The following is a 26,838-nucleotide window of genomic DNA, read 5'->3' as shown; positions in this document are numbered from 1 at the left end:
GCAATTGCCATCACAGTGAATACATATAAGGCATATAACTCTTTAAGTATTAAATAACAATAAAATCATTAAAACTCATTTTCATATATAAAATTGATAATAAAATACAATGAAGCACATATGCATAGTCTTTACTTGTTGACCACAAGGAAATGATAGGGCAATCTGGACATTACCAACTATGGTAGCCATGGTATAAACTAATAAACTCATGAAAATCGCATGCAATAAGGTACAATGGGTAGGGTTTGATTACAATTGGCCAATGTGATATCTCTTGTTAACCGCCATCAGGGATGGTATGCTTAGACCTATGGAGCCAAGTGAACTTTATAACTAATACTTGCATCACTCAACAAACATCACAAATACCTATGCATATACATCATAGCTGATGTACATATAAACTCCCCTATTTGTGTCAACATCATGAATATATTCAATACATCATCATTAAAATTAGGTCATCATAAATATAGTCACTCGTTGAATCTAATCTGTATAATTTACTGCAATGATAAGCACATAACATCTATAGAATCAAAATGCTATAAATGTATCAAAAGATGCACTAAATGGATGCCAATACAAAATAATGGTGATACACATAATCCAATATAGCATATACAGTATCAACAATGGATAAAAAATAATGATGATAAAATGCAAACGTGGGAGGCATTACAAGGTGAAACATATTAATGGGTAATGGAATGGAAAGTAAAAATTGTAAGATGGATATATCATGATAGGATATGCAACATGGATGGATATGTAAAATTGGATGAATATGCCTTTTGTTTTATTGTTATGCTTTGTATCATAGTTGAGTATTTTATAGAGCAAACCACAGACAAGAAAACAATGAACAAGATAAAAGATCAATGATCAAGATGAACAATAAAAATAAAGAGAAAATGATAAAACTGTGACCACATCCCATTCCTCACTCTCCACTGCGGTATCAAGATTGAGGCTTCTACGAGCTTCCTTAGAATAGGTGAAAAGAAAAATATTAACAAGATGTGTATACAAGAAAAGATCATGATCCATTCCTCACTCTCCACCATTATATCAAGATCAGGGCTTCAATGAGCTTCCTTGAAATAGGTGAAAAGAAAAGATAAAAAGGAAAAAGGAAAAAGGAAAAAGATAAACACAAAATAAAAGATCATGCCCATTCCTCACCCTTCACCATGATATCAAGATCAAGGTTTCATCGATCTTTCTCAGACTAAGTGAAAAGAAAAGATCAAAGGATAAAAAGATCAAATAGAAAAAATCAAGATAAATACATTAAGATTAAGATCAAGGATCAAAGATTAAGACAAAAAAATCAAGGATCAAAATAAAAAGATCAAAGATCCAATGATCAAGATAAAATGATCATTGCAAATATATTTTAAAGATAAATCAGCAAGCAAACAGACCAAATGAAAAACAAGTCAATAGCCAACATATATCTCTTGCCAAAAGGATAAACTCGATGTAGATAGTTATCACCTAATATAAAAAAAAATACATCCATGAAGGTGTAGGTAGCTAGATGAGTCTCTCACATATGATTTTTGTGAAAGACGAAGTCAATTCCCATCCCATTTGCCACCCACCCACCCCTGCATTGGGAGGTAGAGCTATGTAGGGAAGTCAATGTTATCTCATTTTGCAACGCAAAGTTTGATTTTTTTTCTTTTGGTTGTAAATGTACATGTTAGTGTGTGATTTTATTTTTCTCAACACAATGATATAGATCCACTCCCATGACTAGGTCAAAGAGATGCCCTCAATCAAGTATGAGGTATGGGGGGATAGAATGGATAGAAGAAGCTTCATTATAGTGTGATACCTTAAAAAAATTTATCTTCTTGTAGCTAGGATGATGGTGGATTTGATAAGCTTGTAAATGATAGCTAGATAGGAAAGCTAAGAGAAATATCAAGATCAAAGATGGGATGGGGAAACGTGGATAGGATGAATCATATATGACATGTAATATAGATAGGATAATAAATATCAAAGGAGGAAGGTAGAATACATTTGGATAGAATGAAAGATATATTATGAAATCGATGTCTTGGGGTGGATGAGACTTTTGGGTGAGCAAAATTGGATGATTTGATAGGAATTTATTGGATAGTTATGATTAGATCTTGTGGAGTCTTACCATAATGAGGTGGAGTAGGGATATCTTGGTTTTCTTGTGGAATAGGATCATTGGATGGGATGGAAGGGATATCTTTTGAGGTAGAGGGTTATCATTGATTGGGATAAAAGACATTTTTTGATCTTGATTAGGAAGAGGATCATCAGATGGCATGCAAGGGAGACTTTGATCTTGCCTTAACATCTTAGCCTTAAACATTCTTGGCACACAAGGGATTCTTTGGTTTTGATTTGAAAGAGGATCACTGGATGCTAGAGAAGGTATAACTTGTTCTAGAAGAACTATTATGTAATCATAGCCATGGCAAAAAAATCAACATTCTTGGAAGTGATACGCTTATTAAAGGGTGATTATTTTTCCATGTTTAGGGATTGGATCCTCGAATGACTTGAGATCATTGTTTGTGGTAGGGTGATTTTCTTCAATAGCAACATCATTGTTATCTATAAGATCTTGGATAAGATGTTTCGATTTCACATAATTTGAAATTTTATGTCCTTTGATTCTATGATAGTCACAAAACTCATTGTATTTATATCATGGTGGTTTTACTATTGGTTCTTGATATATTGCTTCATGTAATGTGATCATCTTAGCTTGAACAAGTTTTTGCACAGCAGTTTCAATAGGTTCACCTAAAGGAGTGAATTTTCTACTAGGGTTGTTTGTTCTGAATGGATTGTTAGGTTTAGAAAGTGTGATTCCTTGTGTTCTTGTTGGTGGGATTAATGTGGATTGAATAGATTTAGAGTACACTATACCATCATTAACAACATTCTTGTTTTTGGTCCAAAGGTGAGGTTTAAATTAAATGTAGAAAGGTTCTCCTTGTCATCTTTGTAAATTTTCATGAGACCATTAGCAATAAGAGCTTTTTCAATAGTGATTGATTTCTCCACAATCTCATCAAATGTGTTAGAAAATTGAAATTGTAAATTGAAAGTCATTTCTTGATTTAAGTTTTGAACAAATATGTCAATAAGTTATTTTTCAACAAAATGATAAGGACATTTGCTTGCTAGGTTTCTCCATTATTGTAGGAAGGAAGCAAATATTTCTTCATTTCTTTGTTTGTGTTGCAAAAATCAATTATAAAAACATCATGTTCAATGTTGTATGAAAAGTGTGAAACAAATTTTTATGCTAGCTCATGAAAGAACTCGATCCCATGAGGTAAATGTGAAAACCACTCAATAGCTTGACCTCCCAAGATTCTTGGAAAGATCCACATAAGATAAGTATCGTTGTAAGCCACCTCCGTGCAAGCTAGATAAAACTCTCTTACATGCTCACAAGAATCCCTTTTACCTTTATACTTGTCAAATTTGGGTATGTCAAAGTTTTGTGGTAAAGGTATCATAGGTAGAGATCTATCAAAGGGATAAGGGCACATATCCTCAAATGTATAGCTCTTCTTAGTGAGTTCCATTTTCATGTTTGTTATCTTTCGTTGCAAGCTTTAATGTGGGATGATAAGTCTCTCATTAGTATTAACAAAGGTGATTTGAGATTATAAGTGGACATGGGAGGTTGGATTTGTGGAAAAAAAATAAAGGTTGACTTTGTGGAATAGAAAGGAAAGGTTGGCTTTGGGGAATGTAAGTGGATACTAGGGGCTGACTAGGTGGAATGTAATGGTGAGCATAAGCATGTGATGTCATAGGTTGGGTTTGATGGTAGGTGGAATCTAGGTTACTTGTGGTTGCCATGGGAATGGATGATGGAATAGTAGGTGAGGTCTTATGTGTGAGATGATCTTCCAAGTACCCTAAGGCTTAAGATGCATTATATGGTAGGTTTAAGGGATTGTGTATTCAAATTGGATTGGTTTGGATAGAAGTGGTAAGCTCTATAAGATTGGGAGCAACTAATTTGGAACCCATATTAGTGAGCACTGTGTGATAATGATTACAATTTGTAATAAGGAGAACCTTCATGGCCTTATGATCTTGTTCAATCTCTCTTAGCTCTTTCAATGTCTATAGTTTATCTCGATCTTCAATTGCAATCTTCACTTGTTGAATTTGTATGGGTTGAGTTTTTTATTACCTTCAAGCGGAGGTAATTTTTTTCATTCCAAATGGTTATTGAGTTCCTCCTAGAGAATTTGGGATGCTTGATTAAGGTTGTTATGATTCCATGTTTTTCTTGTGTTTTGATCTTGTGGTTGTCACGTATGAATTTTAAGTTTGCAAGTTTGATTAGTTTTAAAGTTTTGGTGTGTGAATGTTTAGTTTTTTGGTAGTTGTTTTGGTTGAATGATTTATTTTGACAAGATATGTAAACAAAATAGAAAATGAAAGACACTAAACACATTATCTATTTTTGTTTGATTTGAATTTTGTTACTTGATTTAATCCAATAAGAAATGAATTATGACAATTTTCCTATGACCCAATTTGAATTTGTGTGACCTTTTGGCTTCAAGTGGGGAATGAGATCTAAACACTCAAGCACATAAGACATCAACAAGTCTACTCAAGTGGTTGTATCAATCCTTGTATGCACAATAAAAAGGGCCAAAAAGCTCAACTAAAGGCTTCACAAGTTCAATTAGGAGTATTATCTACCACAAGGGTATATTGAGGCCTAAATCCATACATAAAAGAGAATAATGCCAAACAACTGAGAAGAGGCATAAACCCACTCTCCATCTTCACATCTCTAAGGTATAAACTTCTTAGTGGCTTAGCCCATATTGACAAGATTTTTCTTCCAAGAGACATGTCTTTTGATTCACCCCCTACTTTTTATACTCAGTTAGAACACAAGAATCGAGATTTGTTGGCATTTTTTATGTTTATGTTGTGATTGTCATTGATGGACACACACTTGCATTGAGATCCCCTTTATATGTATGAGTTAGAGCACAACCGGTATTTGTTCCAACTGGTATGTTGTATTATAGTCTTTAGACTATTGGTGTTTTGCAGAATGTGTTTCCCGGTCTGAAGCGGCATGTTGACCCCAAGCGGTACAAGGGATTAAAGCGGCATAACACATTTTTACCAGTCTTCATTTTTGTCAAACCGGCAACTGGCATTTTGTATGAACCGGTAATACTTTGTGATGAGTTACCAACCGGCATTTTGTGATGAGTTACCATCCACCGATTTTTTGACGGTGTCGACACTTTAATGGTGCTTTTTGTGTCGTGTTACCAAGTATGTCCAGGTTCATTGAACCTAGGAAATTGTAATGTAATCCTATTGGACCGACATGAAATCAGATTCCTTTATAAGGACATCATGTCTAGGGTTTTAGGTTGTTGATGTGGTTGTAGCAAAAGTTTATGTTGTTGCTGGGGTTTAAGGTGGTTGAGGAGTTGGAGAGAATATGAATGTGTAGAAGACTGAAGTAATGTTGGAATGCATTAAGAACGAGCTATCAAGGATCTAACTGAGCAATCTATGCTACTAGCTAGATCAAACACTTGTTGATTACTCACATCTTTGACAAGTTTGTAGCCCTTAACTGGGTAGGCCCAAAAGCCTTTTGTAAATCCTCTAACAAAGTGGTTCACATCTGTGGATCTAAATTCCTCTAGCAAGGTAGTCTTTAATCGGACTTATCTCCTAACAGAGATTGAGATTCCTAATAGGATCTGTTCTGGTAAAGAACATTGTAAGACCTTAACCGGTCTGGTTCCTATTCTGCAGATAGTTACTTGTGAGTTCCATCTCACCGTGGTTTTTCCCATTTGGGTTTCCACGTCAAAATCTCATGTGTTATGGTGTTTGTGTTTTTGTGGGTGAATGCATTATTTGCTATTTGGTTTGCATGTGTGCTAATCGGTTTGTCTGCTAAACTATTTTACCGATTTACTGTCAGTCTTGTAAAGTGTTTAAGTGCAAAGATTTTTGGCATAATAATTCACCCCCGCTCTTAGTATTCATCAATTGGTATCAAAGCCTACCTTTCTATAAGTTTAACCACTTGGAAAGAGATATGGGGGAATACTCTATAAGGGAACTTACTCATCGGCTCACTCAGTCTGAGCAAGCCTATGATGATCTTATGGTCAAATACAAGGCATCTCAAGCAAAAAGGAGAGAACATGCAGAAAAGCTGATGGAGCTATCTGAAAATAGTTCTTCAGATGAAGCAGACATAGAAGCCCTAATTGCAGAAGTAAATAAGTTGAATGAATCAAACTCCAACCTGAGAAAGTAATTGGAAGGACTGACTATTCAGATGTGTCAAGAGCTTGAGAACCAGAGGAAAGCTGAAGATCTGGTGAAAGAAAGAGATCATGAGATCTCCAAGCTGAAACAAGAGATCAGTGCCCTAACTGCTCAACTCCATGCAAGCAAAGTGGAAAAGGAAGACATGCAAGGAGAACTGAACATTTCCATCTCTGAGAATGAAAACCTGTTCGAAACAAATGCTTCTATTTCCAAAGAACTCTCTGAGTCAAAGGAAATACTTGCTAAGTTCAACAAGAGTACTGTCAAGCTAGAGCAAAAGCTTGAATCTACCAAACTGGTCAAGAATACCAATGGACTTGGTTATTCCGGTCATGAGGAAGGTGAGACCTCTGGTACAAATGCTAGAACATCAAAGAAACAACCGACATTAAAGGATAAAGGTAAGCAAAAGTTTAAACCTGTTGGCTTCAACTGTCTTAAAGAAGGACATACTACAAATGTGTGTAGGAGTAAGGCTTACAACAATTTTCCTTATTTCCTAAATGATAAGGTTAGATCCTATAGATTCAATGGTAACTGTTATGCATGCAACAAGTATGGGCATAGAGCATCTGAATGCAGGTCAGTTATGAACAACATTGATAGATATCCTCAGAGGACCCAAGGAGCTGGTCCTGAACCTTTTGTGAACCGGAATCACAATCGGTTTAATGCCTTTAATCATCAGCAAAGAAGCGGTGGCTATCAAGTGGCAACCGGATGGAGAGCAAACTGTATGGTCTGTCATGGTCATGGTCACACTGCTACAACATGCAGAAGGAAGAATGGAAACATGAACAATGGACCTTGGAGAGCACCTGGATTGGTCTACTATCACTGCAACAAACTGAGTCACATTGCCAGATTTTGTAGATCAAGAAAGGACATATCTAATGATATACCGGTCACTTCGAAAGGAAACATTGATGTTGACATTGTTCAAGGGGACATAAACAAAACCTCGAAGAAGAAACCAGCGGTGTTACAAGAGGAACCGGTTTCTGCACCTAGTATGGAAATCACGGAACCGATAAACTAAGCTTCAGAAAAGCTTAGGGGGAGCAAACGGCGAAATGTTTCGAACCCCCGGTTTACACTGGTAAAAGACCTTAACCGGCATGTGATACCTGTCAGTTGGCGGAAGACCAGAAACGGTGATAGGCAAATTAGGGTTTACGCCCTAATGGAGGAGCATTAATTGTGGTAGGTGAGAAATATACTTTAAAGGATTTTTCAAATCATTTCTCACTATCAGTTTTCGAGCGAAGAAAAAATTTTCAAAGAGCAGAGTGACGAAAAGGCGATTTGAGCTGAGATTTTGAGAAATTGAGAAACCACAAAGGAGATTCAAATTCAAACTGCAAACGGTCAAGTGGAGAACACAAAGCAGTGATTCAGCAACCGACAGAGTGTGAAGTGAAGGAGAATCTGCAAGCCCTAAATTCATGTGTTTCAAAAGGTATTTCACGAGTTCTTAAAATTTCTATCATGGCTTCCGCATCTCATATCAGTTCTAGTGCATCTGTTGAGTCTGCAAGTTTTATTCAACGAAAGTCTAAGTATAATGCCCTATCACAAGTTTTGGTTGGTGTGTTAGTAGAAGAGGGAATTTCTGACTACATAGATTGCAAGATTGAAGACCTAGGGTCTCTAGCTATCCACTCCCAGTTAGGTTTATTTTGTGGAAAGGATAAAAAGATCAAACCAGAGTATAATATTTTGGAGAAGAAGAAGCTCCATAATGTTGTTTACTTCCTAGAGGATTTCACAGAGGATCATATAAGGATAATTCTGAGCAGAGTCCATGGTGACAAGACGTACCTGGAGAGAACACATGATATCACGCCGCAGGCAATTCATGCAATCACTGGTTTCTACAACACAGGGGAAGTGCCAGCCCTAAGGACGGTAAGCAAAACTGAAATGTCCAAGCTCACTGATTCAGTGAGCGACTCACGAGGCATGACAGTCAATTCTATCAAGGACGATCTGGTGAAGTATGCATGTATGGTGATTGGATACCGGACATTCTCAGCCAGCAGAATTAACTCTGTATCTGTTGCGGCAGTAAATGCCGCTTACCGAATGATCAAGGAGGATGCATCATTTGACCTATGCACCGGTATGCAGAGACAACTCCTGTTGAATCTGAAGTAGATCAAACAGGATAATGCACTAAGGTTCAAGTTTGGACAACTACTGGTTGGATTGTTCTTCTATTTCCAAGGCTACTTTCCAGGAGTAAGAGATGTCCAATGGTCTGCTAACCAACCGGTGACCAAGAAAATTAAGGAAAGCATTCAAGCAATTGGAACCGGTTACCCTGATATTCTAAACAAGTATTTTGATGAGTTTAGAGGGAAAATGAGCCAAAGAATGAGGATATCAGGTGACATCGTCAAGAAATATGAAGACGATATATGTTTCACCATCCAAGTGGATAAATGCATAATGGAGGTTGTTCAGCCCAGACAAGAAGAAGTGGAGCCAATGGGTTATGAGGTGATGTATGATATGTTGGAAGGGTATGCCTCTACCCTTATTGCCTCACCTCTTGATCCTAAGGCAAAGAGGACCGGAACCTATCTGGAAAGGGTTACACCGGTCGAGGAACCCTACAAAGAAAGGAAAAGAACATGCAGTGAAGAAGGCAAAGGCAGTGCCTGCAGCATCAGCACCGGTTACTACTGCAACTCCAAAAGTGACCAAGCAGTCACTAGCTAAGAAGAAACCTGAAGCGGCACCGGCTAAAGTGTTCGAGAGAAAGAGGAAGACAAGGAATACCTCTCCAAACTCAGAAGAAACTGTGTCTGAGGAAAAACCAAAGAAAACACGTCAAGCAAAGAGAAAGACAAAGAATGAACCGGCATCATCTGCACCGGTAAATATAGATATCTCTTCCTATAAACCTTTGACACATTGTCAAAGAACAATAAATAATATTAGGAGAAAAGTGCTACATGACTTAATTGAGTGTTTTGATGACTTTAATGATGATGAAAAGGAAGCGGTTGAAAAGGAAATAATTCAGTATTTATGTGTTAATGACCAATCGCCCTCAGAGATTAAATCTCAGACACCGGATTCTTTATATAAGTCATTAGATAATAGATGGCGCATTGTCATAGAGAAGGAACAGGAAATTAGGGAGAAAGTTTTTGCACAGTACTTTCCCGACCTGTCAAATTCTGAATTATTTGATGTTATTGACCAAAATAAAGGACTCTTCTTCACTAGAAGAAGAAGACTCTGGTTGTTAGAAGGTAGAGTTGATGGTGTTGAAAAAGACACTCATCAATATATGACAACCGTTGTCTAGTCTCACAAAGTGTTTCTAGCCAACCGACAAGCTGAAAAAGAATCGGTTATATCCAAACCGGACAAAGTATTTGATGATGAAGGAAATCTAGTTGTTGAACCGATTGACACCATTGATGTTGATGCTCTGGACATAGAGGATGTTACTCAGGAAACACCATCTGAGGCAACAGGATAGGAGCAACAGGCTAAACAGGTTGATAAGCAAGTCGAGGACAGATAGGAAGCGGCAAAGGAAGAGGCCGAGCAGAGGAAAAAGGATGAAGAAGAGAAGAGGAAAAAGGATGAAGAAGAGAAGAAGAAGAAGAAGGATGAAGAAGAGAAGAGGAAAAAGGATGAAGAAGAGAAGCGGAAAAAGGGTGAAGAAGAGAAGAAGAAGAAGGATGAAGAAGAGAAGAAGAAAAAGGATGAAGAAGAGAAGAAGAAAAAGGATGAAGAAGAGAAAAAGAAGCAAGAAGATGAAAAGAAAAAGAAAGAAGAGGAAGATAAGGAGCAAGAGAAGAAGAAGGAAGCAGAGAGGAAGAAGAAGTAAGAGGAAGATAAGGAACAGGAGAAGAAGAAGGAAGCAGAAAAGAAAAAGGTTGAGGAGGACAAAGAAGAGGAGAAGAGAAGAGACGCGGAGAAGAAGAAAGCGGAAGAGGATAAGGAAAGAGAAGCGGCAAAGAGAATCCAGATGGAGACTCCGAAGGCAATCGGTAGTCAAGCCAAACCGGCTGACCTCACCAGTCCTATCAACCTCCAGTCTGCAAGTGAAATGGAGCTGATGCAGAGCATCAAAGTTGCCCAAGAACGGCTTGAAAACATACGGAGGAAGAAGGAGCGGGATGTAATTCAAGCGATTGTGGACACTCTTACTGGTTTGATACCTGGTACTAACCTTCCCAACACTGAATCATCACTAGCCAAACTAAAGCTCCTATGCACAGTAGTGGATGATCAGGTGTAGAGCCTAGAAGAGGCAGCAGAGGCAAATGTCAAGAAGGAGCATCAAAAAGCTCTTAATATAGCTCTGGTGAAAAAGTTGAATGAGCTCCGATCTGAACTGAAGAAAGAACAAAAGGATATAAGGGACGCTCTCGATGAGGGGAATCTGCTACTCAACAAGGTCTGCCAACCCCATCTGTTCTATGATGATGTGCTAGCTCAGAAGCAAAAGCTTCAAACAGACTTGCAGTCCTACATGAGCACATTCAAGCCACCTTATGATTCCTTTACAACTTATGGGCAAACCGTTCATCAGTTTCACATCCAATCAGCAAAAATGGAGCAAGAGATCAGCACCCGGTCTAGAGATTTGCAGGAGCTACAACTGGTTCTACTCCCACGATTGCAAATTCTTCAGAAGTGCTATCTAACCCTGGATGCCTTAACAATGACACAGGAGATGAGCATAATCGATGCCATGGAAGAACCGGTCTCCCAGATGCAAACAGAGAAAGAAGTAGCCACCTCCCTACTTGAGTCCTGGTCTTTATTGATGAAACAATTCTTACAGGACTTTAAATCTGTTTTTGACAAGTATTATTCCTTATTGTCATAAACTTTTATTATTTTAATATCCAATGAAAACAGGGTTGTTCAACTATACTTTGTCATTGTTGGCAAAGGGGGAGAAGAATTCTATTTGGGAGAAGTATCTGGTAATCAAAATTTTGATATATGCTCTGAATATCTCAATGTTTATGCTCTTTATGCAAAATTGTTATACATTGTATTGCCAAAGGGATAGTGTATATGCTTAGGGGGAGCAATCTTGCTAATGGCATGATTTTGTTGTAAAACACTTAGATGTCAAAATTTTATTTTCCTAAGTGTTGCCATCAATGCTAAAGGGGGAGATTGTTGGCATTTTTTATGTTTATGTTGTGATTGTCATTGATGGACACACACTTGCATTGAGATCCCCTTTATATGTATGAGTTAGAGCACAACTGGTATTTGTTCCAACTGTTATGTTGTATTATAGTCTTTAGACTATTGGTGTTTTGCAGAATGTGTTTCCCGGTCTGAAGCGGCATGTTGACCCCAAGCGGTACAAGGGATTAAAGCGGCATAACACATTTTTACCAGTCTTCATTTTTGTCAAACCAGCAACCGGCATTTTGTATGAACCGGTAATACTCTGTGATGAGTTACCATCCACCGATTGTTTGATAGTGCCAACACTTTAACGGTGCTTTTTGTGTCGTGTTACCAAGTATGTCCAGGTTCATTGAACCTAGGAAATTGTAATGTAATCCTATTGAACCGACATGAAATCAAATTCCTTTATAAGGACATCATGTCTAGGGTTTTAGGTTGTTGATGTGGTTGTAGCAAAAGTTTATGTTGTTGCTAGGGTTTAAGGTGGTTGAGGAGTTGGAGAGAATATGAATGTGTAGAAAACTGAAGTAATGCTGGAATGCATTAAGAACGAGCTATCAAGGATCCAACTAAGCAGTCTGTGCTACTAGCTAGATCAAACACTTGTTGATTACTCACATCTTTGACAAGTCTGTAGCCCTTAACCGAGTAGGCCCAAAAGCCTTTTGTAAATCCTCTAACAAGGTGGTTCACATCTGTGGATCTAAAATCCTCTAGCAAGGTAGTCTTTAATTGGACTTATCTCCTAACAGAGATTGAGATTCCTAACAGGATCTGTTCTGGTAAAGAACATTGTAAGACCTTAATCGGTCTGGTTCCTATTCTGCAGATAGTTACTTGTGAGTTCCATCTCACCGTGGTTTTTTCCATTTGGGTTTCCACGTCAAAATCTCATGTGTTATGGTGTTTGTGCTTTTGTGGGTGAATGCATTATTTGCTATTTGGTTTGCATGTGTGCTAATCAGTTTGTCTGCTAAACTATTTTACCAGTTTACTGTCAATCTTGTAAAGTGTTTAAGTGCAAATATTTTTGGCATACTAATTCACCCCCCCCCCCTCTTAGTATTCATCAAGATTATCCCCTAGAGTGATCACTTCTCTCAGTAGGCTCCCAAGAAGAAAAAGCAAGATCACTTATTTTTAATCGCTCTAGTTTGCCAATAGGATGTAGGAGAAGAGTTTTGGTAAGTAGACCTTGGTGATTAAAAGACAATAATTTGTTTTAAGCCCAAATTCAAATGCGTAATGTTATTTTTAAGCCTGATTTCAATGTGAGGAAGACACGCGAAGCAAGATGATATAAATCAAAAGAATATTTTATAGTAGATAAAAAAAAAACTATGATCACTTTGAAAATACAAATAAGAGGTTGAAAACAAGTGTACCTAAATTTAACGCTTTCCTCTTGTGTTTGAAAACCCTTGATCCAATATGATGAATTCCAAGATAGCTAATCTCAACCTCAAATCAAGTGTATGAAAACATATCAAACATGATAGTCCAAAGCAAAAAAATGAACTGCACAAATTGATTCCTTATGATAATGGAAATGATAATAGAACTCTTTCAAGGATCATAAAGTAATGTTATGTTGCAACAAAATAGATTTACAAAATTATATATGCTCATAACAATATTGCAATTTCATATTTTTTGCTTTTAACCAAGTCAAGCAAGATCCAATTATTTTGCAATATGTTTGATCTCAAAATAAAATATACAAAAAAGATACCCTTGTTGAATTTCTGAGAGTTATCAAAAACGTAAAAAAAAAATTAAATATTTAAAATTTGCACCCCCCTAGAAAGTAGATTTCTGAAAAAAATCCTCTTTCAAATATCTAATTTTATATTAATTATTTGACATCAAAATTAAAAATGTAAAGGACAGACCCCCTTTAGAATTATGAAAACAATTGTAGAAAAAAATTGAAGTCATTTTAGAGAATGACAAAACTCTTTGAAAACCCTAGAATTTTATCTTCAACTTTGTCTGCATAAGGTTAGTCATGAAATTTTTTGAACAAAACAATAAGATAATGTTAGGAAAACGTATATGTATATTGAATTGGGATGTGGGTCCCACCAAGTATGCCAAAATGTGAGTGATACAAATGTAAATCATAATAATTAAAATAATACAATACAAGATCCAAAACCCACATTCACAAAATCACTCAATAAAGTCAAGGATCTATGCATAAAATCAAATTATAAACAATAACACCATAGGAAAGATCTTAGATTGCTCTATTGTTTTTTTATAGATACTTGAATGCTTGATGTAGATTTGCTCTCAACATTTGTGACATAACTTTGATATCATCATGATAGTATGAAGGCTTGATTCTTGATAGATGCTTGATAATGATAGTGCTAGTTCTTGATGGTGATAATGTTTGATAATTTGATGATAATGTAGATGCGCAAAAGTGCTAGTTCTAAAGAGATGAATGAATGAAGGTCTTATTTATGTCTCACTTAACATTTAATCAATAATGGAGATTAATTAGAAAGATCAACTGATGAAAAAAAAATTGAGAGGGTAAGAGGATGTGGAAGGATGTAACTGTCTAGAGGAAATAAATAAAACATTAATTTAATTTATTTGAGGTGGAAAAATTAAAAATTATTTGAATTTATTTAATTTGAGAGGGAACTATCTTGATTAAGTAAATTGGGATATAGGGCATGAACCCTTTACATAATAGCCAATAGGCGGACAAGGGGGATCTCACAACCAATGAGACTACCAAAACCGACAAGAACAAGGAATCAGAGCTTGAAAAAGTTACATTTTTCAAATTTGAAGGGGTTTAGGAAAGGATGCCCAATTGTCTTCCAAAAAGAACCCCTAGAACTAGGACTAAAGCAACCTAGGAAGGGGGTAACAATAAACCCCAAGACTAATAGGAAGAATAACCAACTTCCATTAGAAGTTGAGTCAAAAAGAAGCTTAAATAATTTTCAAATATTATTTAATTATAGAGGACTAAAAGATGAATTAATTAAATGTTTATAAATTATTTAATTAACAATAGAAGGAAAAAGATAATAAATATTGAATAAACTAAATAAAAAAATTGTTTAATTAATGGAAGAAATTGGTAATAAATTAATTAAAAAATAAAACCATTTAATAAGTATAGGAAATGTTAGCTTAATTTAAAATGGATAGAAGAAAAGTGATGAAAAGATTGTGACAAGATGAAACTCCATCAGTCATTTTTATGTGCCTAAAATATTTATAAAACGTATTGATTAAAACGAATCCATTAAATGTCTTTAAATATAATGACACCAATAAATTACACATTTGTGTTTAGTTGCCCATTGGCAAGAAAAAAAAGGTGAAAACAATTAAAATTTTAAATTGTGAAGGTTAACCCAAAATGACCAAGACAGTCATATTAGGCTCATTAATAGGTTCACATGGATTTGTGTGGATATAGATGCAATTACTGTGTAGATAAAACAAATATATCAAGATAACTATACACATATATGAGGTGAGAGAGCAAATCTATTGGAATGTGTGAAAATGAAAAAATAAATAAGGGAGAGGACCCAATAGTTGAGTGTGTTCCAATTGTTGTGATAGCAGTTGTTGATTTAATACCCATACTTGTTGATTTAATGTCCAAATTTTTTAACAGTGTTGCGCCAATAGTTGTGACTTTAATACCCACAATTGAATGAAATGTACCCTTAGTTGTAAAAAGTAACCAATCATGTGATGCCACATCAGCTGCACAAGTATTGGTCTCACTTTTGAGGGGGTTGTAAAGCATGCTGATGTGACATTATATTTGATGATGTGGCCCTGAAACCTTAGTTATAAGCAGGGAACTTGCCAACTAAGTTGCTGTAAAAAATTATGAGCGATTTGAAATTTTCACGTAAGATTTTGAGAAACGTGAACTTAGGGTGCTCAACTAGTGAGTCCTCCCCTAATATGAAGGAAACTTTGCAAAATTTACTTATGATGATCATAGTGTAAATACGCAAAAGGCACTCTCAAATTTGAGACAACCAAATGGAAATGGTAAAATATACAATTTTCACCTTTACACCAACCTATTACCATATACTTATATACAGATTTGACTAACCTGTACTTACACGTTTCGACATTGTTCTTTCTATGATTATACTCCATTAATGCACATCTTGACTACTTAGGCATAGTCCTTTAGTTATTACTCCTCACAAGCAACTTATTGTATGTGTGGCCACAATTTCAGTAACAAATAACTTCTAGAAATATGTTTCGTGGCATAATGTGACAGGAATAACTTCTGTGGAGCTAAGAAACTATCTTGAATATTATATATTTTATAAAATAGTTGTTTCTACCAGTGATTTTGGATCCCGACAAGCTCTTATGCATGATGCTTGCGAGGATGAATTTAAATCTCTCCGTTTTTTCCTCTAGTTTGGGGCAATGCTTCTGGTTGATAAGTTTTTTAAATTTCCGAGGCACAACACATTTTTAAGGTTACCATGGAAAAACTACCAGAAGTAACTTATTAGGAATTCATTCCACAATTCGAGTTCAAATGCGATTTTACCGTATTTAACTCTCTTATGTTGATTGGATGCTTGATTAAATGGTTATAGTGCCCGGTAAGGAAAGGATGGCCCTCTTTGCATTGAGATAAAATCACCATAGAGTACATACATTACAATTAACTAATTGAAATATAAAATTCTACAGGATTAACCAGTTAAAACAGCGAGGCTCTTACAAGTCAAATTTTGCTTTTGTCGAAGAACCATACAGAAAATAAGAGAAATATCTTCTAGTTGACTGTATTATGGTAGGCATAAAAGATAGGAATGAGTTAACATAAAAAAAAAAGAAGGAAATTTTATTTTACAATTCAAATTCAGAAATTCAGTTTAGTACATAGATACTTTTTAATATAATGGCATGATGCTGAATAAAAAATTACAAAAGATTATCAAACGACTGATTTGCAACCACAGATCCTTTACAATCAGAATGATGGTTTTTGGTGGGTGTATATTTGGATAGCCAATTTCGCTATCAATTTTCTTCCTAAGAGACAATCGTGAACCAAAAATGTTCACCATTCAGCCACACAAGCGGTTGAACTATCCATCTTTACGAACAAGAAGGATTAGCATTGAGCCATAGCTATAAGAACGTAAACTTTTACTGAATTTGAGATACCATTGATTGAATAAATGACTTTGCTATCACTGAAGAACTTAGAATGGACTTTGGCACAATGGACAAGTTGACTTAAGTGATGTTGAGAACCATTTGTAAAGACAGGCAGCATGGTACTTGTGTTTGCAGGTTTTACATGCAAGACGAGGAAGACTATGATTTGCTGAATGAACAATGCTGTAACAGATTGGGCACTCTTCCACGCCTTCAAATTCACGGTTAATATGTCGTTTCCATATTTGTATTGCTTCTGAAACAGCTCCATTCTGCAAATCATCAGAACTCATGATTAAGTTATATGCATTTAAAAGACAACTAAGCATTAAAATCAAACTCTAGCCACAAAGAGAGTACAATGCGTCCGTGGAAATTCATATGCAACATCAATAGTGGATTACAATGTGATACACATCAAACATGGGCTGACAAACAACTAATATAACTCTGTGCTGCCCAACCATGAGTGGTTGCCAGAGTTTCCGACTGAGGGAATGTGGGGGTTTCTAGATAACAATTTCTTTCTCAAAATCTGAGGACAGCAGCACACAGATAATATAGTATATTTCAAACATTTATTTAAAAAATTGCGATTTATCACCGACAATGAATAAATGAACTAAATAAATTAACAATTAATATATTATATAATTATAAATGTAGTTATATATATTTATTATTATTTTGATAAATAATTTTTTTAGTTAAAATCATTTATTTTTTATTTTTTGATTAAGACCGAATGAAGAAAGAGGATGGTGTAAACATGTTAAAGATCTGTAAAAGATTTATTTTTCCAGAGATGCATAAAATAATACATAAGAATTAATATACCAAACAAAAAAAAAACTTATTAATATACCATCATTGTTTTTATTCATCTTCTCTGTTTTTACTTCGCTGCTTTATAGAAAGAGTAACGAGGATTCAGAAACAAACAAACATTTGTGAAAAGAAAATTTACAGAGCTCAACTGTGATTTTAAAAATATGTTTTTTTGTTGTTTCTTGGGGGATCCATGCAGGTGTCCCAGGCTGCCTTGGAGTTGGCAGGGCATCCTATCAGAAGCATTAAACCCGGTTCACCTACTATTGTTGTAGATGACATGATTTTTTACATAGAGAAATAAGAAAACCCATGCAGATACTGGTAGTGACTGGTTCAACAGATTACAAATAAATTCCTAAATAAACTATCAAACAATAACAAATCAAAACAAACTGTTGAGACATGGACCAGCTAGGACTCGAACCTAGGACCTTCCATACGCTGCTGGAGTGCTCTACCACTGAGCTACTGGCCCCTCTTGGACCAGTCCATCGTCGGTCTGGGTGTGGCTTATTTCCAACACCAACACAAACATTCACAAACTACAGGTGGAAAATGATGGAATATCCAACATCCCCCCTTATTACATCATTGTTTTAATGTACTAATAAGAGAATCCTGAAATCTATCAAACTTCACATGTGCAAGAGGGTTGGTGAAGATATCAGCATGTTGTCCCTGAGTTGAGCAGAAGTGAAGCTAAATATTGTTTTGTTGAACATGTTCTCATGTGAAGTGGCAATCGACTTCGAATATGCTTGGCCCATTCACAAAACACTAGATTGTGAATAAGCTTGAGAACACTTCGATTATCACAGTAGAGGATTGTGGGTTGATTTTGAGGTAGTCCCAATCCTTCTAGTATGTGATGTAGCCCAACTGCTTCACAAATTGCTGCATGATATTCTGCTTTTGTTGAGGAACAAGGAACTGTGGCTTGTTTCTTATTTCCCCAACAAATAGGACCTGAACCTAAGAAGAAAACAAATCTAAATGTGGATTTACTATCATCAACAGAACCTGCATATTTGCATGTGTGTATGCTGTCAAGAAGAATTGATCGTTCTTTTTATATTCCAACATGATTCGTTGTACCTTGGATATACTTTAGTACCCATTTTGCTACTTTCCAATGACACATTTTTGGGTCTTGCATGAATCTTGATAAATAATCGACAACAAAACTAATATTTGGTGTGGTGTAAGTCAAGTAAATCAAACTTCCAATCATTTGTCAATAGAGAGTTGCATTCACTTGGGGAGATGGATCAAAAACAAATAACTGCAACCCATGGTGTAGACATGGGTTTGGAATCTATCATTCAAAACTTTTCAAGCAATGTCTTGGCATATTTTCTTTGGGATACCATGATATGGTGATTAGTTTGACATACCTCTAAGCCTAGACAATAGTGCAGTATCCTGAAATCTGTCATATCAATGCCTTTTGAGATCATTTTAGGTTGTCTCAACCATTGCTTCTGAGTTGTTTGTCATAGCTAGATCATCAACATATACATTAATTATCACAGTATCCCCTCCTTTATCCTTGAGGTAGAGGTTTAGATCATATGAATGTCTATTGAAGCCATGTTCTAGCAAAATGTTCATCAATTTTAATATACCAAGCTCTAGGAGACTGTTTGAGACCATTTAGGGACTTAACAAGTTTGCATATCTGTCCTTCTTTACCAAGTGCAATGTATCCCTCTAGTTGTATCATATAAACCTCTTCCTTAAGGTCTCCATTGAGAAATACACTTTTTAAATTGTGTAGCTAAAGCAAAATAATCTTTCTAATGGTTTTAATTTTTGTTGTGGGACTGAATGTTTCCTCATAATCAATCCCTTCTTTATGGGACTAACGTTTAGCTACAAGTCTAGCTTTATATTTATCTACACTATCATCTCCCTTAGTTTTAAATATCCATTTACATCCACTTGCTTTCTTACCAGGTGGTAGATCAACAAGCTCCCAAGTCTTGTTTTTCATTAGGGACTAATACTTTGTATCCATAGCCTCTTTCCAAGGCTTTGATTCTAGACTTCTAGTACTTCCTGAACATTAGATGGTTTAAAGTTATCAACAACTAAACTCATTAGTGCTAGATTTACCTCATTGAGAGCCATGCTGCGAGTCCTCAGTCCTGAAGTTGAAGTGTCTAGGACTCCATCTAGCACGAATGGTACTAGAGTATACCACTTAGGCATAGGTCTTGTGACATTTGTGGGTGTTGAATAAAATGACTGTCAACAGTGCCATCCAAGTTGAAAATAGGAGCACTATCTAGAGTAGTCAATGATGTGGAAGGTGGACTTAAATCACTCCTCGTTAAAAATTAACCTTTGTTGATAAATATCTTCTTATTGATATGGTCCATAAGACAATATGCCTTGACTCATTACTATAACCTAGAAGAATACATTTCATAGATTTTTCATCAAGCTTACTTCTTTGTTGCTTAGGAATGTGCATGTAGACTATGCATCCAAATACATGAAGATAACAGATAGATGGCTTGACCCCTATCCATGCTTCTTCTAGTGTGATGCCATCAAGTACTTTTGTTGGTGTGTGATTCAAAAGATAAACTGTTGTGTGCATAGCTTCAGACCAATATGCATGTCCCAAGCGAGAATCCTTCAGCATGCTATGTACCATCTCCATTATGATGCAATTTCGTCATTCAGCAACTCCATTTTGCTGAGTTGTGTAAGATGCAATCAGTTGATGTCGAATTCCATTTTCCTTCAAGAGTGCAAAGCACTTTGAAGTAGGAAAAGACTTCATCTGCATTCTGCAAGCAACATACCCACATTTTCGTTGTGTGAACTGTGACCATCAACAAAAAGTTGAAAATACCTGAAACCATTCTGCATGGGTGCCATGGGGCTGCACAAATCAGTATGCACCAGCTGCAAAGGTCTTCTCATATGAGGGAAGCTCTTTAAAATTAGAATAATATATATTTAACCATGCTTGGAAGAAATATAATCCGAGATAATTGAAATCCCTCAAAATAGGTTAGTGCCTATTGACTATATAAGTCCTGTTCTTCTGATCCTAATTTACACACTACAAGGCAGTTGTTAAACATATACACTTCTATTGGTTATGTTATGACTAAGTCACTACTAATAAGGGAGATTATTTAATCAATGGTGTTAAACAGAACATATTGGCTTTTTGTGGAATTAATATTCAATCACTGCCTTGTCTTTGGTTAGAGGTTTCGAAGGAACACAACTCAGTTTTTGGTTGCTAATAAACTATGCTCAAGCATTATTCAAGATTTAAAAAACAACCACCAGTGAAGATTTTTCGTGGAAACTACCATATATCACTTTATGACATTAGTATCACCTAGCCTGAACATTGGAAAGGTTCAGAATAAATTTTGACATATGTGAAAGGTCGTTGAATTTAGGAAAGTGATTTGTCATTGTGGATGAAATCAGTTCATTTGGCTTATTTTTTATTTGGGAACTTATTGGCCACATTAGCTTCTGGTTTTATCTTTGAGTTTGATTTGGGCACAATCTCATGAAGATGTAAGCAACAATGGCATTGTTCAACAGAAATCAAATGTTGAGCAACATTAATGCAAAGGTCAAATTGTGTGGCTCAGAAGCATTCTAGAAAGTTCTTAGTTTCAGCAGAATCAAGAGGCCCCCCTGTTTTGTGTCAAGTGGTATACACTGGTCATGAATCCAATATTCTATGTAAACTAAAGCACAAAGGCATTAATCAGCATTACAAATGGAAAAAATAGTGCAAAACAAAAATGGAGTTCATCTTCTCCACAACACAAGGAAAAGAAGCCTATTCTTTTACAAAACAATGTAGCGTGTACCGGTCTACAGGTTTATGGTACAATCATTGAGAAATTCTTAAAAATGAATGACAACTTAATACATTATAATAAAAACTTTATTAATGTTACATTTGCTTTACGATATGTTAATGTCATAAGTAGTAGTAGTTTATGGCAATAATAAACGAAGTTCTCGAAGAAATTTTCATTTAAAGCCTAATCTAATTTCATCATTAACATTTATCTTTTCTTTGTGTTCATTTTCAAGGAAGACTAATGAAACGTTGAATAACATAGGTTAACCTTCCCCGTTCTCACAGGGAATTTTTTAATCCAATGTGGTAGAAAAAAAAATCGATACCACATAAGGAATTTAATTTGCATGGGTTGTTGTGGCCTAAGACTAGTCATAATGACTTCACAAACAAGCTCTTGTAGAAAATCATCATTCGCATATAGTTTTCTATATATTCAAAATTTCAATGTCTATTATAAGAAAGCATCTAGTACCCTGTTCTTGTGCCCATATAGCCTACTAGTTATTTTAATTTATTAAGAGCGAATGACAAGTACCCTTACAGTTGTTTCTCTCCCATTATAAGAACATAATCCACTCCTTAAACCTCCCCTTACCCAAAAGAGAAAATAAAAAGTAGGGAGAGAAGTGTCCCTTAACCTGATTACGAACAAAAGATGTCATGGAGAGCATCCATTTCCGCAAGTTTGTTTCATTAACACCTATCTTTCTTGTGCATTCCATATCAACAGGCCGTAGAGGGTAACATAAAGGCAGTCGAATAACGACATCCATTACTGCTTCCTCTTTTGTATAGATTGCAGTCACCTCTCTTGCTGATCGATTTGCTCTTATAGATAAGCTCTCATCTGTTATCCCAGCTGCTTGGATCTGTACCGTGAAAGAAAGAAAAAACCATAAGTCACTTGTACCAATCTGGAAATAGCATTTCCCAAAACAGTCTATGAAACATTAAAGAAAAAGAATGTCTATGTACAGGCTAAAGACTAATGATTGTTTATTATTATTTATTACTCTTTTTAAGTAAACCACTGTCATAACTAAAAACCTTGTAGAAGAATCAGTACAGGAGATGTTTAGCCAAAACTATGTTTTTAAGATTAAGATGTCTGCACAAAAATATTTAGATTTGAAATTTAGATGCCTCTACATATTTCAATGCCAAGTAAATAAGCACACCTTGGAGAACTCGTCATCAAGTAGTTGATGACTGCACCATGTGGTAGTGAAAGCTTCAATAAAACTCGCTGCAGGGCGATCCCGTAAATTGATAATCCAATCACGGACATATGCAGGTAGAACACGAAGCATCAATCCATAAACTGCACCAGCAAGAGCAGCCATCTTATCTATATCAATTGGCCATAATGCTTCCACAGCAAAATATAAAGAACTTGTAGCAACTGAGCGTTTCGCTGCAGATGCAGGGCCATTTGCCTCAATTGCTGCTGCATTATATTTCTTTGAGCCAGATATTGAGCTTTGCTTAATTAGTATGTGTTGAAATAGGCAATCTAACAATGTTGAGGGACTGCCTGAATCTTGTGCATATTGTACCATGCATTCTCTTGCTGCTGATAACGAAGGTACTGCCTGAAGACGAGTCAAGAATAATGACCATGCCAATAGATATTTTACCTGCATAAATACAATACACGTAAGATATATGGACTACAATTGTATTTCCGTTCAGAAAACAAAGTAGGGGTCTAAATGTGGATAAAATCATCCCTGCAATTAAAGTTTAAACATTTGGTGCACAAACAGTGTGCCTTATTACCCGAATGAGTGCAGTAAAATTACTGCCAAGTAGATCAGACGAAGATGTCTGGAGAACATGAGAAAGCTCTTCCCTAATGACAGATGATTCATCTGAAGATGAATGCATGTGTGTAGTTTGACCAGCCTCTTCACTTTCCATGATGCTTTTTCCTAACCGGGCACTGAGAACTCCTTTTGTGACTGCAAGAGGTTGAATTGAATCGCTTGAAAGAAAATGATATGCTGCCAATTGCAAAGCTGCAATAGGATCAACTGAAAAAAGAATCTCATATAAAGCACTTATTGCTCCTTTACTCAAACCCCACAACTCAGTTGCATGCACTGATGCTTCCTTTGCTCGAGATGGAGCATCAACCACAACATTGGCAACACATTCCCAAAAATGAGCATTACATTGACGTGATAGTGCTATAATGGTTCCAGCTTTCTTCCCTGCACAAGAACTTGATGCAATCGACTCAGCTATGCCTGTTGCAAAGAACAGCCGAAGTATATTTTCAAATGCTCGTGCTTCTGCTCTTTCCCAATTCACAAGCTTTAAGGAGTTCAATCCTGCTCCATCTAAATTGTGAAGTCCAAAAAGTAGAGAGAAAATGAAGACAGCCATTTCGGTAAGTTCCACAGAACTGATCTTTGAACTTTTAATCACATTTTCTATACTTTTTAGCGTAGCATCAATTTCTAAACTTGTACAAGGATCAGTGTTCCTCACGACATTGTTAACACCCTCTGCCAAATCTTCCATGGAGCTAACAGCTACATCTAGCCACTTTCGCAGCTGAGCAAGCACAAAAACCCAGTCATCTTCTCCAAATTCTTGCCAACAATACGCCATAGAAACTGCCATTAATTTAGCCAGACACAATTCTGTGGTTGGTTCCCAATAAGTAACTACATCTGATGATGTTTCCAATGAAGCTCGATGCTCAGCTGCACGTGCACGATACTCGGATATAGCTTTCTGTGATGCTTGCTTCTGGAACAAACTCAAAAGCAATTTTCTTTTCTCATTACTTATGTCAGCCGAAGATGCCATGGTTAATGCACACACTCTTCCAACAGGACTCAGTGGAAAACAGGATATTGCCACATTTACCCAATCTTCCACATCTACAAGACAAAGTTGACAAACACATTGGCAGTTAAGCTCATACAAAAAGCAGCTTGGTACCATTATGCAAACTAGTAACAGGTGCAATTGTAAAAAATCACTAACAAGCCCTAATTTCATATTAAACACAAAAAATAACAGTTTGATTATATGGACATGTTTCTATTTACCTGACTGATCCTTCTGACATAAAATGAGAGGTGGTCCAGAATTCGCTCTCTCTAACCACTGACATACAGCCTTTTCCAAGTTGCTTGCATTCTTTTCAGCCATGGGAAGGACTTTGTTGCAATCCTCCAAATCCACAGTTCTCTTCCACACTACTGGAGCAAGTACATTTAAAATATGTGGTAAAAGTCTTACATAAGTATTTACATATATGCTCAAAAACTCCTCCTTCAAAATATAATCTTGCAGTATTCTCGAAGCATCTCTACTGTTCCAGATGATACCATCCTTGAACAGCACTATCAACAACATTATTAAAGCACGCAAGAATGGTTCCTCAATTTTATTCACTTCATCATCAGAGATAACCCAAACATTTGGTGGATAGAATCTACTTGACATATTGTTTTTCAATGCACCTAAAAACAAAATATCAATGATAGAATTCACCATCATCCATTCAGGATATCCAGGCCCGCTTTTAGCACATTCACATAAGAATGGCAAAAGGAATTCCATGGCACTGCCTCCAGGCCACCTCCAAGTGCACAAAACCTCTAATGCCAACCAAATTCTACACGATGGTTTTTTGTTACAAATCTGATTGCTCATGTGCTCCACTGTGATCTGAGAGGTTCTTGTCAGCGAACCAATAAACAATTTATCTTTACCAATAATGGAACCAATCCTCTCTACAAACATTAAAAACCTTGTATGCAAAACTTTCTGCAATCATGTCCACAAAATTCATCAGTAGATAATCCAGACTGAAACTGAGAAACAGTAACAACTATCTAGTTCTAAAATTGCAAATCTCAAGTCGTGGTTTTCTGAGTACATCACTCTTTAATAGATATCAAATACTTTAGGAGACACTGATAAATTTATGTTAATAAAATTAAACTAAAACCACCTAAGCTGATCATCAAGAGAGTACTACTACTTCCAATGTACATAAGAATATGCAAGTTAACCATAAAGCTACTAAAGCTAAAACATCTTACATGGACCACTATGGCAAAAAAATTATAACAATGACAAAAAACCAATTGCATATATGCACCAGAGTTGAATATTATCTTTAGAACTTATCACCAATTATTGGTTACAAGAAAAACACAACAAATTTTGGAATGAAGTGGAAGAATGTCCAAATTTTTCATCCACGCAAAGAATGGATATTGCTAGAAGCATAATCCTTTTCTGCACATCCGTTAGTAGACAAACTAAGTAAGCATTTCGTTACAAAAACAAAACGGTCGATTGTAATCCCTTCCAGGCTCTTGAAAAAAGTGGATGCAAGATGAGGGAGAAATTAAAAATTCAGTCAATAATAGACAGGCAAACCTCCTTGTGTAAGAAGTAACATATCTCCCTTTTCAAGCCTAATTGAAAACCATATAGTTTAGACTTCAGCTTCAGAAAAGATTTTTGAGAATTGCTATGCCAAGGGGTGTAACCTACACTGGCAGCAGGGGAAAAGCAACCAATGTCGTGAATGTTAAAAAAAGGTGAGAGAAGAACTCTTTATTTTTTAAATATAAATAAATCAAAATTTTAAAATATATATTAATATGGAAACTATTAAAAAGTGAGTTTTAAGTATCCAATACTTTACAACAGTTTTCAGAGTGAAAACAAAACAAAGAATTGTCAAAATAATGAATGGTGGCTTTTCCAAAAGGAAAATTAAATATTGTTACATACAAAAGTAAAACAAGTGGATTACCAAAATATACCTTTTCAAATAAAAAACAAAGTAAATGAAATCAAAACTAAATCACTCTTAAGTAAATAATATAGCTCAAGACCAATGTCTCTTGGCATTGCTAAGATAGATGTATTTAAAATATATACACTAGTCTTTGATCCAATTAGAAGATCTTTTTGAGAAATGTGGCAAAGCAGAAGTGCACCCTGCCATTGTAAGGCTTGAAGTTTGAACAACTTCTACTCTCTAGAAATATCAACATAATCCTCGTGGGAAACTAGATCAAGAACAGTATAGTTTGGTAGATCATTTAAGTCATTTAGTGAGAATGGGTAGCCAACATAAATTAAGTTAATGGTAAACAACAATTACCTTCACTTAGAAAATTATTCAAGAATCACTTTTATATACTAGTTTTATTCATGTATCATGCCCGAATTTTCAGGTATCATGTAGTTTCTTTCATCTATTTACATAACCATGGGGCTATTTTTTCATCTCAATCATGGATTTTAGATTTATGGAAATATCTCTATTCCTTTTTGGTCAAACTCTAAATATTTATTATTTTTCCTCACGTATCAAGTTTTGTCAGTATTTTTGAATTTTTAATCATGTATGAAGTTGACTTTTCAGTATTTGTACAGAATAGAACTAGTAG

The 26,838-nt window shown here is 35.8% G+C and overlaps 1 protein-coding gene across 2 annotated transcripts in view; it reads right to left on the bottom strand.

Annotated features, from left to right (window-relative positions):
- Positions 1-16,381: 16,381 nt before the first annotated feature.
- The window catches only part of LOC131078497 (E3 ubiquitin-protein ligase listerin), a 101,168-nt gene continuing 90,711 nt past the window's right edge, over positions 16,382-26,838 (bottom strand). For both annotated transcript variants that reach the window (XM_058016219.2, XM_058016220.2), the window contains exons 12-16: positions 24,469-25,192; positions 23,186-24,297; positions 22,585-23,043; positions 22,045-22,275; positions 16,382-16,994 (exon numbers count right to left, since the gene is read on the bottom strand). In XM_058016219.2, the coding sequence (XP_057872202.2) occupies positions 16,767-16,994; positions 22,045-22,275; positions 22,585-23,043; positions 23,186-24,297; positions 24,469-25,192 (2,754 nt within the window). In that variant the 3' untranslated portion in view covers positions 16,382-16,766. The remainder of the gene's footprint in view (positions 16,995-22,044; positions 22,276-22,584; positions 23,044-23,185; positions 24,298-24,468; positions 25,193-26,838) is intronic.

Source organism: Cryptomeria japonica, chromosome 7 (genome assembly GCF_030272615.1).
Source record: "Cryptomeria japonica chromosome 7, Sugi_1.0, whole genome shotgun sequence".
NCBI classification, from domain to species: Eukaryota; Viridiplantae; Streptophyta; class Pinopsida; order Cupressales; family Cupressaceae; genus Cryptomeria; species Cryptomeria japonica.
Note: the sequence above shows the minus strand (reverse complement) of the source record. Positions and strands in the feature narration are given on the sequence as shown.